General features: G+C 33.6%; 2 protein-coding genes across 2 annotated transcripts; both read right to left on the reverse strand.

Moving 5' to 3' along the window:
- Nucleotides 1-1,031: 1,031 nt before the first annotated feature.
- On the reverse strand, nt 1,032-2,410 carry LOAG_02946 (6-pyruvoyl tetrahydropterin synthase). Its single transcript, XM_003138483.2, has 2 exons — nt 1,947-2,410; nt 1,032-1,614 (listed from the first exon to the last, which is right to left on the reverse strand). The coding sequence occupies exons 1-2, from the start codon at nt 2,127-2,129 to the stop codon at nt 1,387-1,389; spliced, it is 411 nt and encodes a 136-aa protein (XP_003138531.1). The 5' UTR covers nt 2,130-2,410; the 3' UTR covers nt 1,032-1,386.
- A 785-nt stretch (nt 2,411-3,195) lies between these two features.
- Nucleotides 3,196-15,314, reverse strand: LOAG_02947 (hypothetical protein; the record flags this gene model as incomplete). Its single annotated transcript, XM_020446174.1, has 29 exons — nt 3,196-3,258; nt 3,737-3,904; nt 4,236-4,427; nt 4,781-4,865; nt 4,964-5,099; nt 5,419-5,460; nt 5,665-5,900; nt 6,156-6,254; nt 6,655-6,851; nt 6,963-7,100; nt 7,540-7,681; nt 7,949-8,120; nt 8,318-8,522; nt 8,689-8,976; nt 9,514-9,631; nt 9,945-10,053; nt 10,304-10,379; nt 10,573-10,644; nt 10,957-11,163; nt 11,610-11,906; nt 12,050-12,205; nt 12,275-12,410; nt 12,619-12,735; nt 13,031-13,275; nt 13,566-13,734; nt 13,930-14,111; nt 14,490-14,681; nt 14,946-15,140; nt 15,279-15,314. The coding sequence occupies 29 exons, from the start codon at nt 15,312-15,314 to the stop codon at nt 3,196-3,198; spliced, it is 4,470 nt and encodes a 1,489-aa protein (XP_020303448.1).
- Nucleotides 15,315-15,730: the final 416 nt, after the last annotated feature.

Genomic DNA, 15,730 nt, shown 5'->3' on the forward strand with positions numbered 1-15,730 from the left:
TTTTTTCCTTTTATTTTGTTTTCTTTGTTTCGTGGTTATTATCATTTTGGTGTTTGGTTGTTTTTTTTTTTTATGTTATCTTTTGTATTTTTTAGTTTGTTTTGGTAATATTAGCATAAGTTTATTATTTTAATTTTCGATTAAAAGATTTAATATTATTGATAGTTTTTAGTCTTCTAAACTAATTTTGGGTTGATCTCGTCTATCTTGTTATTTCTTGTTTTTTTTTTTTTGTTATCGTTTTTGAGGTTTTTGAATTTTTGTGTTTTAGATTATGTTATTTGGTGAAGTGTGTTTGTTGTTTGTACTTTTGTTGTTATTTTTTTATCTAAGGGTAGTAGTTTTTCTTGCCTAGTTAATTATTATGTTGTTCAGGAGGTTTGTGGTTATTATTTTTTGGTTTTTGATAATTGAAAGTTACAATTTTTTTTATTGGTGTTGAAGTCTGGTTCTGCCCCTTTTCATTTTTGGTTGTTTAGAGTGTTGTCTGGTATGAAGAGTTGGTTTATTTTATGGTTTTTGACTTTACAGAAGTTGCCTTATTTTTTGTTTTGGTTAATTTTTGTATTTTTGTTGTATTTTGTATTTATGTTTTTATTTTTGTTTTTCGGTGTGATTTTTTGTTATTTTCAATTTTTTTTACGTGGTTATGTTGATATGTTTCAATTTCCATAGTCTTAAAAAAAAACAATCCAAAAGATATTTGTAGATTTCCCAGGCCGGAAAGTTATTTTACTTTCATAAATTGATTTTAAGACTTCTTTGGTGATATATGCAAATATGAAATGTGATGTATAAGCAGTCACGGTTGTAAGTTTAGCAGCTTATATCAGTAATCATCAAGATAACTAAATTATAATTTTTGAAGAGAACAAGAACCTTTCTAGCTTGAATTTTGAGAGCAACTACTTACGAACTTCTGCCATGATAAGTTTTTTTTTTCGACGTAAATTTAACGCCGATCTATATTCAGAACTCTTAACTACAAATCATTTCATGACTGCTGATGAAATGTCTGGTTAAAATATATTGTTTTTTAATGAAGTATCGCGAAATATAACAGATTACAGTGCCGGTAGTAACAATTTCAGAATGGGATAAAAAAGGCTGATTAGTTGATGAAAGGATCAATGATATCTGTACATTAACTCACAAATGTAAATGCAAATAACAATGCCATCCAAGAAATATCGGAGCTCTAATAGATGAAATGTATCATTTTAATGCAATTTATATGACAAAACATGAACAATACCAAGTATAATTTGCAATAATTTATAAACTTCCCAAAATTTATAGGATGTAAGACAGAACGAAGCTGACGTTAAACAATAAATACTGCACGAAGAAATGCAAAACTTTTTACGCCAAGTAAAATAAATCTTTTTATCCATGATAAGTGACCGAATTTTTTTCAGTTTCATGCAAAATCATTTTGTAAAGCAAATCGGGATTTCCTATTTTCGATTTTAGCTCATTCCATAAGTAAACGATCAGATTCTCAGTGGTACTAACGTTACTTTTAAAATACACGACATCCTTATCCAAATTCTTATGATCCACCTTATCCAGCACGCTCTTCATTTCATTCTTCAGGTTAACCAAATTGTAGACCTGCAAGTTTCGGAACAAGTAAAACTGGTTCAAAAATACTTTTTCCAACATTCAACTATTACCTCCTATAAAATAAACCAAGCAAATCAGACTTGCTCTATCTAGGAGACGCAATTGATCATTGATTCGTTGAAAACATTAGTTAATTAATTTCACCTTTTATAGAAAAGATCTCTTTACAATGCAATTAAGCAAATGATTCGATCGCAGCGGTAAATAATTCTAATCCTTCCTTACCGTCCTTCGCATTGCATATAATAAATGATAAAGTAGCTTATAATGACTGATATCCAGTGCGTTTTCAATCACGAGACACGAGACATGCTATTCACCATTCCAGATTTCGGGTCGATTGATCCTCGAAGGGTTACTTCCCAAATGTAGTTATGTCCATGACCATTCAAATTGTTACATTTACCATACAACTGTCGGTTCTCAGTAGCATTCAGCATTGCATTTTGCAAACGATGACTGGCCGAGAAAGTCTCCCGACGTGTCAATTCTACTAACCCCATTAAACCTGTATGGGCTTTTTACAGAAATCTCTGTTCAGATACTTCAATTCCGCCATGAACTATTCGGTGTCTATTCTCTCAGCAGACACACCTTTTCCTTTCCTTCTAATCTTGAAGAAGGTTCTACTCTACAAGTCGTAAATGAGTATTAATGCGACACGAACAAATCAATACCTCGAACTTCACCATACTCTCCTCATTTGAGCAAATTAAAATCTATCAATTTTTCCACTAACACCTTGCAACACACTTCCCTTTAATCTTTTAACTCTCTTTCCTCCCCTCTCTTATCCTCAGCTAACCGTTAATGCCGGAATTCAGGGTTGAAAGACCATCACGCCTCTCTGTATAATTATCGTAAAACAAAGAACTTTTCAAAAATGCACATAGGTGTTTAATTTTTCTTTTTTTTGCCCAGATAATAGAAATCGTTTTACACACTGTACAATGAAAAATATATGGATAAGTCAATACGAATGATTGATCACCTGAAGTTGATATTCCCGATAACGAGAGAGCACAAGAACAATAAATGGAAGTGGCAAAAATGAGTACCAATACTACATGAACAAATCAGTATCTCAAAATTCAACATACTTTTCTATTATTCGAGCCAAATTACGACAATTTTGAGCACATATACCCAGATTACACAAAAATGATTGGTGCCTAATTTCATCAGTAAGCACTTTACTAATTTCTTTCCACATTTCTGTATGAACCAATACTTTCTATTCTAGAAATAAATATAAATCAGCATTGTTTAAACCATTAAGTGTTGGCTCAATACAGGGTAGGTTCAAACAGTACTCATTTAGAATTAAAAACATTTGATATCACGTTATAATCAAAAGCTACACTGAGTAAACAACAGGCATAGAGTAATGAGATGAAATCTTTACTTCGTTTCAAGTTTTATGTTCGGTCCATAACATTCTGGTTTTTTTTCGTTCTTTTAACTTTAGAAATGGAAATAACCGAAAAAGAGAAAATGAGTGAAAAATTGTAAATATCAGTATAATATCACAAAATAGTTAAATCATATCTTTCTTTTCGATTTACACCGCTAACGGAATGAAGCTCTACATAAGGGACATGTTGATTGATTGCTTGAATCGAACCATTTGTACTGCAAATAATAAATTTAAATCGAACTTGATGAATGCCATAATTAAAACATATGTTACCGAGAACTACATTATGAAGGATAGCGCGTTTTGGAGGGATTACACAATGCAGTGACTTTGATCTTGAAATTAAACAATGAGACAATTCTCATGCATTAAGTATTTATTCCCTGAAGTTTCCCAAAATTATTCCTTAATAGTTTGTTTCACCATTGCAGTCCTGCCGACTAGGTTCTTTTCATCCTTTTTCAGTAATTGGAGTAGTAATGAGACATCCGGATCACTACTACGTTCCAGTTGTTATTTGCTTATGATAGATAACTCATTGCAATTCCAACTCTTCATCACATGAATATGCTTTTCATTCGATTTTAATACGCTTATGGTTATGTTATAAAGGATGATTCTCAACAAAGTGATAATATTACTACCGTGCGTGAAATATTAGAGTAAGAAGAAAATTCGATTTGAGGAACTTACAAGGCAATCAGAGTGGAATCGCTTTTTACATTGTTTGCATCGTACCCGTGGTAACTGATAAGTTCTAGAATGAACAATCATCATACAAATGGTACAATCTTCTGCACCTTCCATATGTTTCTCGATGTTACCCGCCCACATTAGCACTGCATCCACAATGGAACCATTCTACAACAATGGTAATGTATAAAGCATAAGTCATCGGAACATGAAGACAAACGTAATTTTACATAGCAATTTTTTTTGCGATACTCTCTAATCCGTAACAGATGCACAGTGTCTGCAAATAAATTAAAAGCTCTTTGGGATTCTAACAACATATTCTGCAATGACACAAGAAATATTACGTTATCAAAATCTTTTCAAGCCAATCATACTAAAATCTAAGGATAAAATGTTTTTAATGAATGAATAATAGTCAGTATATAAACTTGAACTATAATAATGTTGTAACGATGACTATAAATTATAATGTGTATAATTTGCAAAATTACAATACTTGATGAATAAGGAACATTGTAAGCTGCAAAAGCCATTTCCTTCTTGTTTCCCGACTGACAATGGCTCTTTCATCTTCGATCAAGGGAACACTGAGTGGATAATCTACGGGATATTCTATCGTGAGGGTCATAGTCGAATCATTTAGATCGTATTCTGCCACAATCTGTCGAGCTGCTCGCAATAACCGAACCTGCAAAAGCTATTACTTCATGAGTCCTACTGTCAGCGGTACTAATGAATGAATGTAATTACTAACTCATAAAAAATAATAGAAGAGGAAGTTGTAAGCACCAAATCATATTCCCATAGCCACAATCTTTGATCCATTATGCCATACAACTTTTTAGAGTTATAAAGGCGTGGAAGAAAAACGAAATTTTCATTTTGTATCGCACAAAATTATTCTAACGAGATCTCAGAGTTTCAAGTCCAGAAATTTCACTCTTTGTAAAGTTCATAGTAGTAGTGCACATATAAAAAATTGAGAAAAAGATACTAAAGGAACTGGAGATATCCCGTGATAAAAAGGAGTACTGCTGCTACCTTTAATTTATTCGGCATTGCACGAGATGCAAACTGACCACACTCTGCTTTCCAGATCAGTGGACTGATTGATTTAGTGACAAACCTGGAAAAGCACATCATTCAAATCTTATTTCTCAAAAAACCACACCAAATAACCAATGCGTAGGTAATAGAAAACAATAAAATGAAAAAATAACGAACGATTTGCAAATAGTAGCAGCAGCACGAGGTAGCTTTATATACCACTGACGTACTATTGCCGGCAATATCCCACAAGTGCTATAGAATAACCGAAAAGCATATCGTGGCAACAGTGATCTTATTTCATTCCAGTAATCTAAAATAAATCGAAGTATTGTTTTTCTTTGTGAGCTCCATTTTTGGAGCAGTGACTAATCGCTCCATTTTTGGAGCAGTGACTAATCTATTGAGTATTTTATTAAAGCTGATCATTTCAGCTCAACTTTCACTGGTAATTTTATTGTTACCAAGAAATCATCTCAAAACTAGCACCTAGCAAAATGTGCAAGCTGTAACATTTTCGAGATAACTTCACTCCTATATCTTCGGTTTATATTCCTTTCTTTTCTATAAAAAGTCTCTGAAGAACCTTTTTTTTAGGGGAAATAATGAATAATATATAACAAAGGATATACCTTGTTTGTTAATATCCGTAATTTCCACAAAGACAGTTGCATCTGCAAAAGAATTCATTACTCTACCGTTTCAAACTACTATTATAATAAACGGGCATCCTTTTAATTTTCGTTATGTATCGGTTTCGAACAACAATCTTCCATTTTATCAATCACCAGCAAAAAAAAGTAATTAGAGAAACTTAAATAAGTGAGAATCCGGAAGAAGGCCAAACAGATGAGGCATAATTTGATCGATGTACGGACCCATCGCACTACAATACGCCACCCTTTCGAGTAGTTCAAATTGGCTCAACGAACTGATAAAAGCATCCCAGACAAGTAACTTCGGTGGTAAAAAGCAACTGCTTATCATAGTATCATCCAAAATTCTCGTAAAGGGTATTGGTAAATGTTTTTGATGACTGGAAGGAAGTTTCTCGTCTCCTGCATCATTTTCTTCGTTCCGCTTATTTTGCATCATCAGCATGTCTTTTGTTATTCTACAGAAAAAAAAAAAACTTTCCGTGATACACAGTTAATATATGTCAGCAACACCGAAAATAGTGGATACTATCACCATTTTCTTATTGAGGATTTCATGGGGTTAATATATGATGTAGACTACTCTGAAAAGTACATGAAGAATTTTGAAATGTTTTTAAGGGAATGCACCACAGTGAGATGTAAAAAGAGATTCCGATTCAAGCAAAACTAAGAGGAAATTCACACCTTCCGTGACCAGAACATGAACTTACAGCTTCAATATTTTCAGTGCAGCAATTTGAACATCTGGAGAAGGCGAATTGATCAGCGTGTGCAAAGGTATTACAATTGATTGTAAATGTTCATCATAGCTGGAAATGGTGATTCGGTAATTATCGTCAACAGAAATTATTTTGTGAGACATTTATCTTTTTGAAACCAATGGTATCATAATAAATTACTAATAAATTAATTTCAAAATTCTAGCACTTCTTTCGTAGCAGATATACAGCTTGATATGCGCATTTTCATTTATTCTCTCTAATATTTTATCCATTCTTTCCAATCTTTGTACTATGATAAACTGATGAACATAGATTCATTATTTCCTGCATTTTTTTTTTAGTAATCCAGCTAACAACGACGCGTGAAAAGAATGTTGCAAAATTGAACCTTTTGCTAATTCATAAAATTCAGATCAGATTGTCAATGACAGAATTGTCGCTAGATATGAGAATTTTTTAATGATATATAATTATACATATATGTTACTTGAGAAGATCTAATTCGACATCGAAAACAGGCGGTAATGAGGCAGTTCGAATAAATTCTTCGGTTATATAATTTATTGATAGGCAAAGAGCGTTCTGAAGGGCTATCGAATGAGAATTTTCCTGATATGAAGTCAGCCCGAAAAACCAAATGAGCAATATATTCTGCGCAGTAGGACAGAAGAAGTCTGACCAGTCCTAAATTTAAGTAAATGTAGTTTCAGACAAGAATTTAGCTGAAAATTGAATATAACAAATTTCCACAAAATTCAGTTATTCACTCAGTCGTAATGGAATGATAATAAAAACCTGTCTGAAAAGTGCTAACTCGACATCATCCTTAGTGTTATCAATCATTTGAACACATTCATTGAATAACTTTACAGACATGCTGCTGAACAACATATAAGATCGTGATTCACACTGCTCCCAAAGTGCATTAGCACTCTGAAATCGGGGAAGATAAAGAATAGGAACAAGTATAACAAAAGAAATTCTTTGAACTCTAAATTTCACTAAAATCTAAATTTTTAAGTTCTAGACTGAAATTCTTTTAATATCTACTCTATCACATTTCAAACCATATATTACCTTCCCATCCCCATTACATTGCTTCAGTGCTTTATGAATAATTTTTTATTTTATATTCATCAGTCAGCTTGTAGGAGAGATTAATATACCCGTAGGTAAACAGGTTATATTGCCTTTATAAGAAAATCAACATCACTACTCGTTATACCTGCCTTTCAGATATCGAGTTTGATTAAGGAATATTTGAATTTTTGTTGCTGCAGCCAACAGTACGCTTCATCAACAAATAAGAACATCATTTAACTGATAATTTTAAGGAGAATTCATCTTAGTTTACACAAATTATCAAGCATACTTCGAGCGATGTAATTAATGCACAACATAAGAAATCTCGCATAGAGTTATCCATTTGTCGCACATATGAACAACAGCAAGTCAGAAAACGAAGAAGGGAGCAATTGAATACATTTCGTTCTTCGTCTTCCTCCGTTCCGTAGCTGTATGGAAAGAACAAGATCGACAGGATAATGTTACGGATGTTTAGGTATGAATACAGTTCCAAGTTGCTCATTTTCTTTTAACATTCTATTATACGTACTGTATTTCTCAGAATGTTAAAATATTTTCTGCAATTTAAACAAAACGTAGTAAACTCAATAAAGCAAAAGTAACTAGTGGGTAGGATTCATGTACTTTCAGATGCGGTATTTATCTTATCCAGTAAAAATTTTTGGCTAAAAGAACAAAAATACTCCAATGCTCACCCATAAGTGAATACATATTCTTCAAGTGCGGAACGTCCTTCTACCATGAATTGGCTAAAACGCTTGAGTGGATTCACCGACTTTTTCAAAGATGATGTAATTTCAAAACGGCTTGTCCAGTATTTCATAGTAATAGAGGGGTTACAATAATCACCACATACTTCTGGTGCATCTAAAAAAGGTAGTTCTGAAATGTATAAGTTAAGTCTGAAAGCTCTTCCCTTTAATCTTTGAGTTTATTTTCTTTTGTACAACCTTACAAAAACTTCTAATCTGTTTAGTACAAGCACAGACTTACAAAAACATGGAATGTGACCTTTGTGATAAGAAAAATAAAAGCGCGATAAAAAAATGCGATAAAAAAATAACCTTGCAAGCGAAGAGCTGCGGAACAAAATGCGACCGTAATGGGATTCAAGTTCTTTATGGAAGCTTTGAACAATGCCTCAACTTTTTCCATGCATAAGTCATTTGCTAGTGATCGCAGTGCAATGAACAAGCATAACGATTCATTTCCATTGACAATTAGTGAGATACATTCAGAAAGAAGGTTTTCCTTAATTTGTTCATTTGCCTGGAATAATATAATTAATTGAATCCCAAAGACTCCCAATCTATTTCTCGAAAACTGTTTTACAATGTCCCACCTACCACCGTATAATGAAAAAAGATGTCTTGGTGACATTCTGGATAGATAAAGGGTAAAAAAAAAAAACCAACGATAATGGGGATGAACAGACCAAAATCGAGTTGTTGACCAGATTATTTAAGCTTGTCCTTGCGTCAATGAGCTTCTCGCTGCATACTGTATTTATGGACGCTAATGAAGATATAGCAACCGCATAAAGGAAACTCGTTGTATAGTATCTCATGTGTTCCTCAACTGCCATGTCGAGATAGCTTATTATAAATATAGCATAGCCAAGATGAGATAATAATGTAGAATCATCGCCCACATTCTCAATGAACAACGATTTAACTATTGGCGAAGCAAGACATTCCTGGGCATCCATTATTTCCAAGCCATACTGCAAGGATATTAACAGCTGTTTGTTGTTTAATTTCAACAAATGTTGTACTGGTGATTTGAAATCAGCAGAAAAAAAAGGCAAATTATGAAAAAAAAAACGTAAATTTTAAATTATTATTAAACAACGCTGTCATTTATATAATTTTTGGCAAGTATGGATTTATTAGAATAAAACATTATCAACCTCAGTAGCCTACTAATTAACTTCCCATGGATTTGCCATAAGTTAAGGACGTTACTGCTATGCTCCAAACAAATGAAATACCTAGACTTTTAGTGACAGAAAAAACCTGTTGGTCCACAATAAAACAAGCCGGTTCTCTGGATCCCGAAAACCTTCCGGATATGTTTTATGGTGTTAATAATACAACTGAATATGCAGCGTTTCGAAGGAAAACCGAAGAATTTTGAACAGATTAACAGTGTTGAAACTGTTCGAGCACTGTTCTTAAAGAATACAACTTGAGCACTGTCTAACCTTTGTTTAGCTTTTCTCAACAGCACTATTAGCGATCTTAATATTAGTAATAAATACCTTTTTGTCGAGGGAAGATAACTTATCAGCCAAATCGGAAGTGTTAATAATAAAATAAGTTGCACATGATGATGGCAATGAAGCAGCAATTGTTGTTGCAATTTCAATATCTGAGTAACTAAAAAAAGAGTAATTCAAAAATGCAAAAATAACGAATGAACATGACAAAGTTTTTGGGTGCTGTTGTATTGAATATTTGACGAATGTAGTATTACAAAAGAAAACATCTTTTGATAACCCCAATAAATTTTTCTACATTCCAGATCTGCAGTATAGCTTTTCAAATTATGCCATTATGTCATGTCACAATTTAAATTTGTAACGAAAAATAATTCCCAGTTTTTGCAGGGAAGAGAGGGTGCCTTATATGAAAATGACGTGAAATTCACATTTATTACCCGACAATTTCATTCAGAACTCATAAAACATACTCAAATTGAAACAGATTGGTTGATTTAATTTTATTGCTAATGGTTTGTGCTACTGATTTCATATCCACACTAGATGAAACCATCACTTCAATTGCTTCGTTTATAATCTCTGAAAAAATATCTAAACATACCACAAATGTGTCTGGAATTAAAATGTGTTTGCGATTGCTCAACTACGAATCAATTTGAAAAGATAAGTTTTACTTTCTCCTTACTTTCTCCTATCTCCTTTAATAGGAGAAAGTAAAAACTTGTCTATGTTAACGTAAACTATGGAATTGTTCAATGCTTCAGTGAGGAAAACACGAAGAAGCAGCAATCTCTTATATCCTGTTCAAATAACCAGACTGAATCACTACTTGAAGATGGTTCTTCTGATTCGAAAAATTGTCCAATAATAAGATCAACAAGTTTGCTCCGCAAATTTTCAGAAATCTACAATATTTTCGATTAATAAAATAACAGTTTTTCTCGTGAACCTGTACCGGCAAATGTTTAACAATTATTAATCAGATCATCTTTCTTCTGTTGTTACTGTAACTTCCATATTTGAAAGTTAGAAGATCTCATATACAGTGCAAAATTCAAACAAAAGGATATGAAAAAATAGTTTAAATAATTGCAATACCTCTTGTCCTTGCTTATTTAACACTGTTATAAGCAGCTGCTGGTCTATCTGATAACGATTCTCTACCAATATCTCAACATCAACAAACATTAATTCACAAACTCACTTCAACATTTACATCTGCTATGGAAAAACGTTTATATTCAGAATTCATAAGATCTGACACTTTGCCCAATTTTCTTGTATATGCCTTTTTTTTACCATCTTTTGAAATCTACTCTTACCGGAAAAGCGAAAAACGTTACTACTCATTTTAATAGTCATGTAGAACCAAGAACGTTGATATCGTAACGGTTGAAACATGAATTAACAATCAGCTTATGGATGAATATACTTGTTTCGTATATTTTGAAGGGTAGTAAAAAATTACTGTAACAAACTTACTTGCTGCAAAGCGGTTTCAAAATAGGGGAATGATGTAGCGATATCCATAAGAACTTCCCAGCGTTTCAGATCTGCTTGATGAACACAAAATCGCATAGCTCTAATAAGCAATAGGTCATCATCGATAAAATGTGCTGCAGAACACCTCTCCTTACCCAACAACCCAAAAGCAAGCAAAAATCGCATAGATGTTAGTTCGTCATTGGCCTGCAACGAAAGTATGCGTATCAGCAACCCTCAATAACCTTTTTAATCAAAAAAAACAGACAGTCTTCTGATAATATATTGCATCCCAAACTCACATCAACAATTTAGGACTGAACATGGCTTGATCAGACCCAGTGACCAGTTTCTCAGATGAATGTTCTCACAGGTTAATTACTAATTTCAAAGTATTAAACATTGCAGAATTAGTTCTCTCGAAAGAAGTGATTCCGAAAGACCGAGAAAACGAAGTTTAATAAACATGTCCGATTAAAGTAATTCTTCACGAACTAGCCATTTGTTAATTAAAGAAATCAGATCGAAAGTTTCTATAATTGGCATCGTGATTTTTTCAAAAAAAAAGAGAATTGATATAAAGAATTATGAAGACAGTGTCATGAAGAATGAATTCACATTATACTTCCAATAAAACATTTTCAGTAAGATACCTTATAAAACTCGATGATGTGTTTGCCAAATCTTGTGGTGAATTTTATCAGTAATTTCAGCATAAGCAGTGCCGTATCTTCAGCATTTTCCCAGTCAATTTTGCTCGAAATAGCATGACAGAGGTCAATTCGAGAACTGATTTCGTTTAGCATATCATCATTACATTTTTCCATCACATTATAAACTAATTTCTGACTAGCATGCGCATGTTTGAGTAACTGCACTACGAAGTTTGACCAAACTGGCTCCATTCTGTCACAAAATAGCTCTTCGACTAACGGTTCTGTAGATGGAAGCTAAAAAAAATGATTCACTGCAGCATAGAGACTACTAATTACGGAACAGCCTTACAGTGTTTTTTTCTTTTTAATTTTTCTTTCAGAAGAACATTCGCGAAATACACATGCATTTATCTCAAGAACTACAAAACAAAAAGTACCTCATTCAAAAGATGATCCTGAATTTGGTGACGTAGTCGATATCCAATCTGCATGTTTTGGAACCATTTACTGACAATGCGTTCCGGCAAATGCACCATTTTTCTGACCAATAACTTGTCATTCCACTTTAGACTGCATTTCATCGCAATCCATATCTAAACTTTTCTGGGAAATAAACAGGCCATTATAAAACAATGAAGCACTCTGAACAAAGAAAAAAAAACCTTTGTTAAAAATTCATCCATAATAACATCCAAGTCATTAGCACACCGACTCATAGTCCACCAAATTCCAAATTCCGTAAATTCTGCAAAAGTATTTACCCAAGCAACACTAGGAAACGACAGATTCCAAGGCATTCTGAAATGCACAATTTCGGTCACTGACTTTTGTTTCACAAAAATTCCACAAGCAAAATTTTAACATAATTGAGTCCTAGACACGTGTAATAAACTTTTTTCCCCAATAACCAACTGCAAAAAACATGAATCTTCAACAGCAACTAGCGCTGGACTAATAGAAACATAAGATGACCAAATCGTAGCTGAATAAGTTTAAAAACAATCACCCGTCGAAAAAAGCATCTAGTATTCTTTCCAGCAGCTCTCGACCTTCAACCGCTGTTTTCTCATCAAGCACGGCTTTTATTACAGGTACCAAAATCGTTGAGATATGGTTCCAGAAGCTATAACAATAAAATGTTTACTTGCCTACTTTTTCTTTGCACTGCATTTGCTTACGTTTCATCCATGGTTGCCTACTTATCCCTTTCAATTTTTTAGGATTGTCACTTAAAAAAAAAAACATTTATGTTAATGAGCCGCGAACATTCACTATACAATACACCTTAGATATCGAAAAAATAAGAGAGTACGTAGCATGATGCCTAATGTTCGCATTGATATAATGATAATTAATCGCATGTTATAATATCGACCCTTTATATCTTGCTGATAACAATATTACGAGAAATCGCTTACTTTCTCTTCCGTCTTATCAATGATATGACGCGACGTACCACTACGTTATCAATATCCAGTACATTAAATAGCACGTTCGCCTTGGTCATTTCAAGAATGAGACGAGCAGATGCGCGACTGACATTCCTGTCAACATTGTCCAGATGGCCTAGGGCCGCAGTCGGTATAATACTCTTTAATACTGTCTCCCATCCGTTAGGTAATGTCGTTATGCGAATTGCTAAGATCATTGTAGCACTCACAACCTGCAGCATTCATTAGTATAAAGGTGGAACAACAGTAAACTCAAAGATGGACAAGGATACTCGTAAGAAATCATCCATAATCCTTAATCCACAATCTTTATGAAAAAAAGACTTCGACATCAATCATGATTAGAAAATGAACAGGAATAGGGACCACGTTAAGATGAAGTGAGAGGAAGTTACGAATAAGTGCTCATTTGTACGCAAAGTAATTTCGATAAAATAGAAGCTGGTAACAGAGGTAACAGAATGATATAAAAAGCAAATAGTGTCGAGAAGTATGAAATTACTTCAGCAGATGATGATACTAATCGTCTGTGTGCTGGATTACTGAAAAATCCAAGTATTCGATTACGCTGTTCCTCGCTAAGAGACTGCGCACAAACCCAATGAAGGTACTGCAAGCTTTGTGCAGCAAGTCTCACGAATCGCTGTTCTTCAGTTTCCTCTCCCTCACATCTGCAATAAATAAACTTTGAAAGATTTGATTATAGAAAAGCAAAAAAAAAACTCTGAGACGATTTTTAGAGTTCTTCTTTCAAATAAGAGACACAGAACAATTTCATCCCTGAATCTATGAATCCTTATTCAGACTATTTTGAATTAAAAACTGTTTAAAACAGAACATGAAATCATTATAATAACAAACGGTACCTAACCAACAATGAATGTTTGCCACTGATAAATCTAAGAGCTATTCCACATATTGATTCCTTAAACATTCCTATGACAATATCATATTTTTCATCCGGAAAACATTCCGCTAGCATGCTTTTTGATTCGTTGACCACTTGAGAATAACTATCGTGTGTCATCAATATCACATAAGGCAAAACCTGCAAATTTAAATTTTCGTTTTGACAAAAAAATTGCCTCAAGAAAGCATTTGAAATATCAAATTCGAACAATTTAATTAAACATGCATCGAGAGCTATTACTTGATGAAGTAGTACGGCAGATAATGAGTCGCATTTCATTTTCCGATATGTTCTAATGAATGCCCGAAGACCTGCGAAGGTTTTTTTTGTTTTTATTAAGATTTAAAGCAATTTAGAAGCTAAAACGATTGAATTCCAAAAATCCTAGGTTAGTGGAATGAATTGTGGAAACCTTTGACCAGTACATATTAATTAATTTGTATACTTCCACAGATCGAATATAGCACATCATTTTCAAGCATTACTGGAAATAACATTCCTACGGAAAATCCTAACCTTTTTTAGATATGGTTCACAGTTTTTTTGCAACTTCTTGATATAGTCTCCCAAGACACGGACCACATTAGATCTTACTACTGCAGTTGTATCAAGAGCTAGCCTGGGAAACAAGGCAGCAAAATGTTTGAAACTTTTTCGAACATCATCGAATGCTAATTCATCGATCAGTCGTCTCAAATCTTTCAGTCCCTGAAAAAATTGCTGCATAATTGATGGAAAAACAACTGTAAGAAAAAGTAATTGATATCCTTATAATCCATCAATCAAATTTATTAATGATAAAAATGACATAACTACTCACATTATTGCTAATACCATTATAAAAATGATGCCAAATCTACTGAAATATATTAATATATTAAAAGTCATATTAAATTTGAATTAAACAGAGGTCGTCAGATTTCCGATGTCTCGAAAAATTGAAGATATCTAAGTCCGAAAATAGTACGTTACCTTTTCACGAGTATGCAAATCTCTTTTCATGGTTTTTCTTAAAGCAATCTGGATTTCAGCATCAAAGAGGTCTTCATCTGCATCGCGATTCTCTAGTGAGGTTGTTGTAAACGGTTCACAATCACCAAATGTTATAATCTGTAGTGGGTGTCCGGAATTGGTCAGTAATTCTGCAGCATGGGCACTGCTTGCTGCCTGGAAAAATTTACGCATTTCCAATTATGACACTCAATTATGTCAATATTCGGCTAAGCAAATCACTTGCTATACGATTTCTCCTTCTCATATTTCGACTTTTAATCATGGCCTATTGTAACTGGAAGAGTGACCTACCTGAGCATTTCCTTTTCGACGCTGCTGTTTACTCATTCTCCTGAAATAGAAATGACTGCAAGAGCGTGAACTGAATATAAACTAGTCATAATACTTCATACAATATCACTGTAATGAGATAAACATAACCATATACCAGTTCTCTCATTCCATCTACTTAATGAATTCTTTTTCCCAAGCAATGTGGTGATAGCAGTGTTCATGTGCATACTGTATAATGGCGTGCACTGCATATAGTTACGCGTGCCACGTGTAGTCTAATCACCTGTTATCTCGGATGTCTCATTTTCCATACTTTGTCACAACGCAGAGACTATATGAAAGACACTACAGTGATGGAGACACTGTAGATCACAACAAGGCACATTGAGCTGAACAGTAACGTCACTCCTCTAGCTGTCTCATTCACCAATTCACGTGCATCACTTTTACAATCTCTAAAACGTGTGCTA

This window comes from Loa loa (assembly GCF_000183805.2).
Source record: "Loa loa unplaced genomic scaffold supercont3.3, whole genome shotgun sequence".
In the NCBI taxonomy this organism is placed as follows: Eukaryota; Metazoa; Nematoda; class Chromadorea; order Rhabditida; family Onchocercidae; genus Loa; species Loa loa.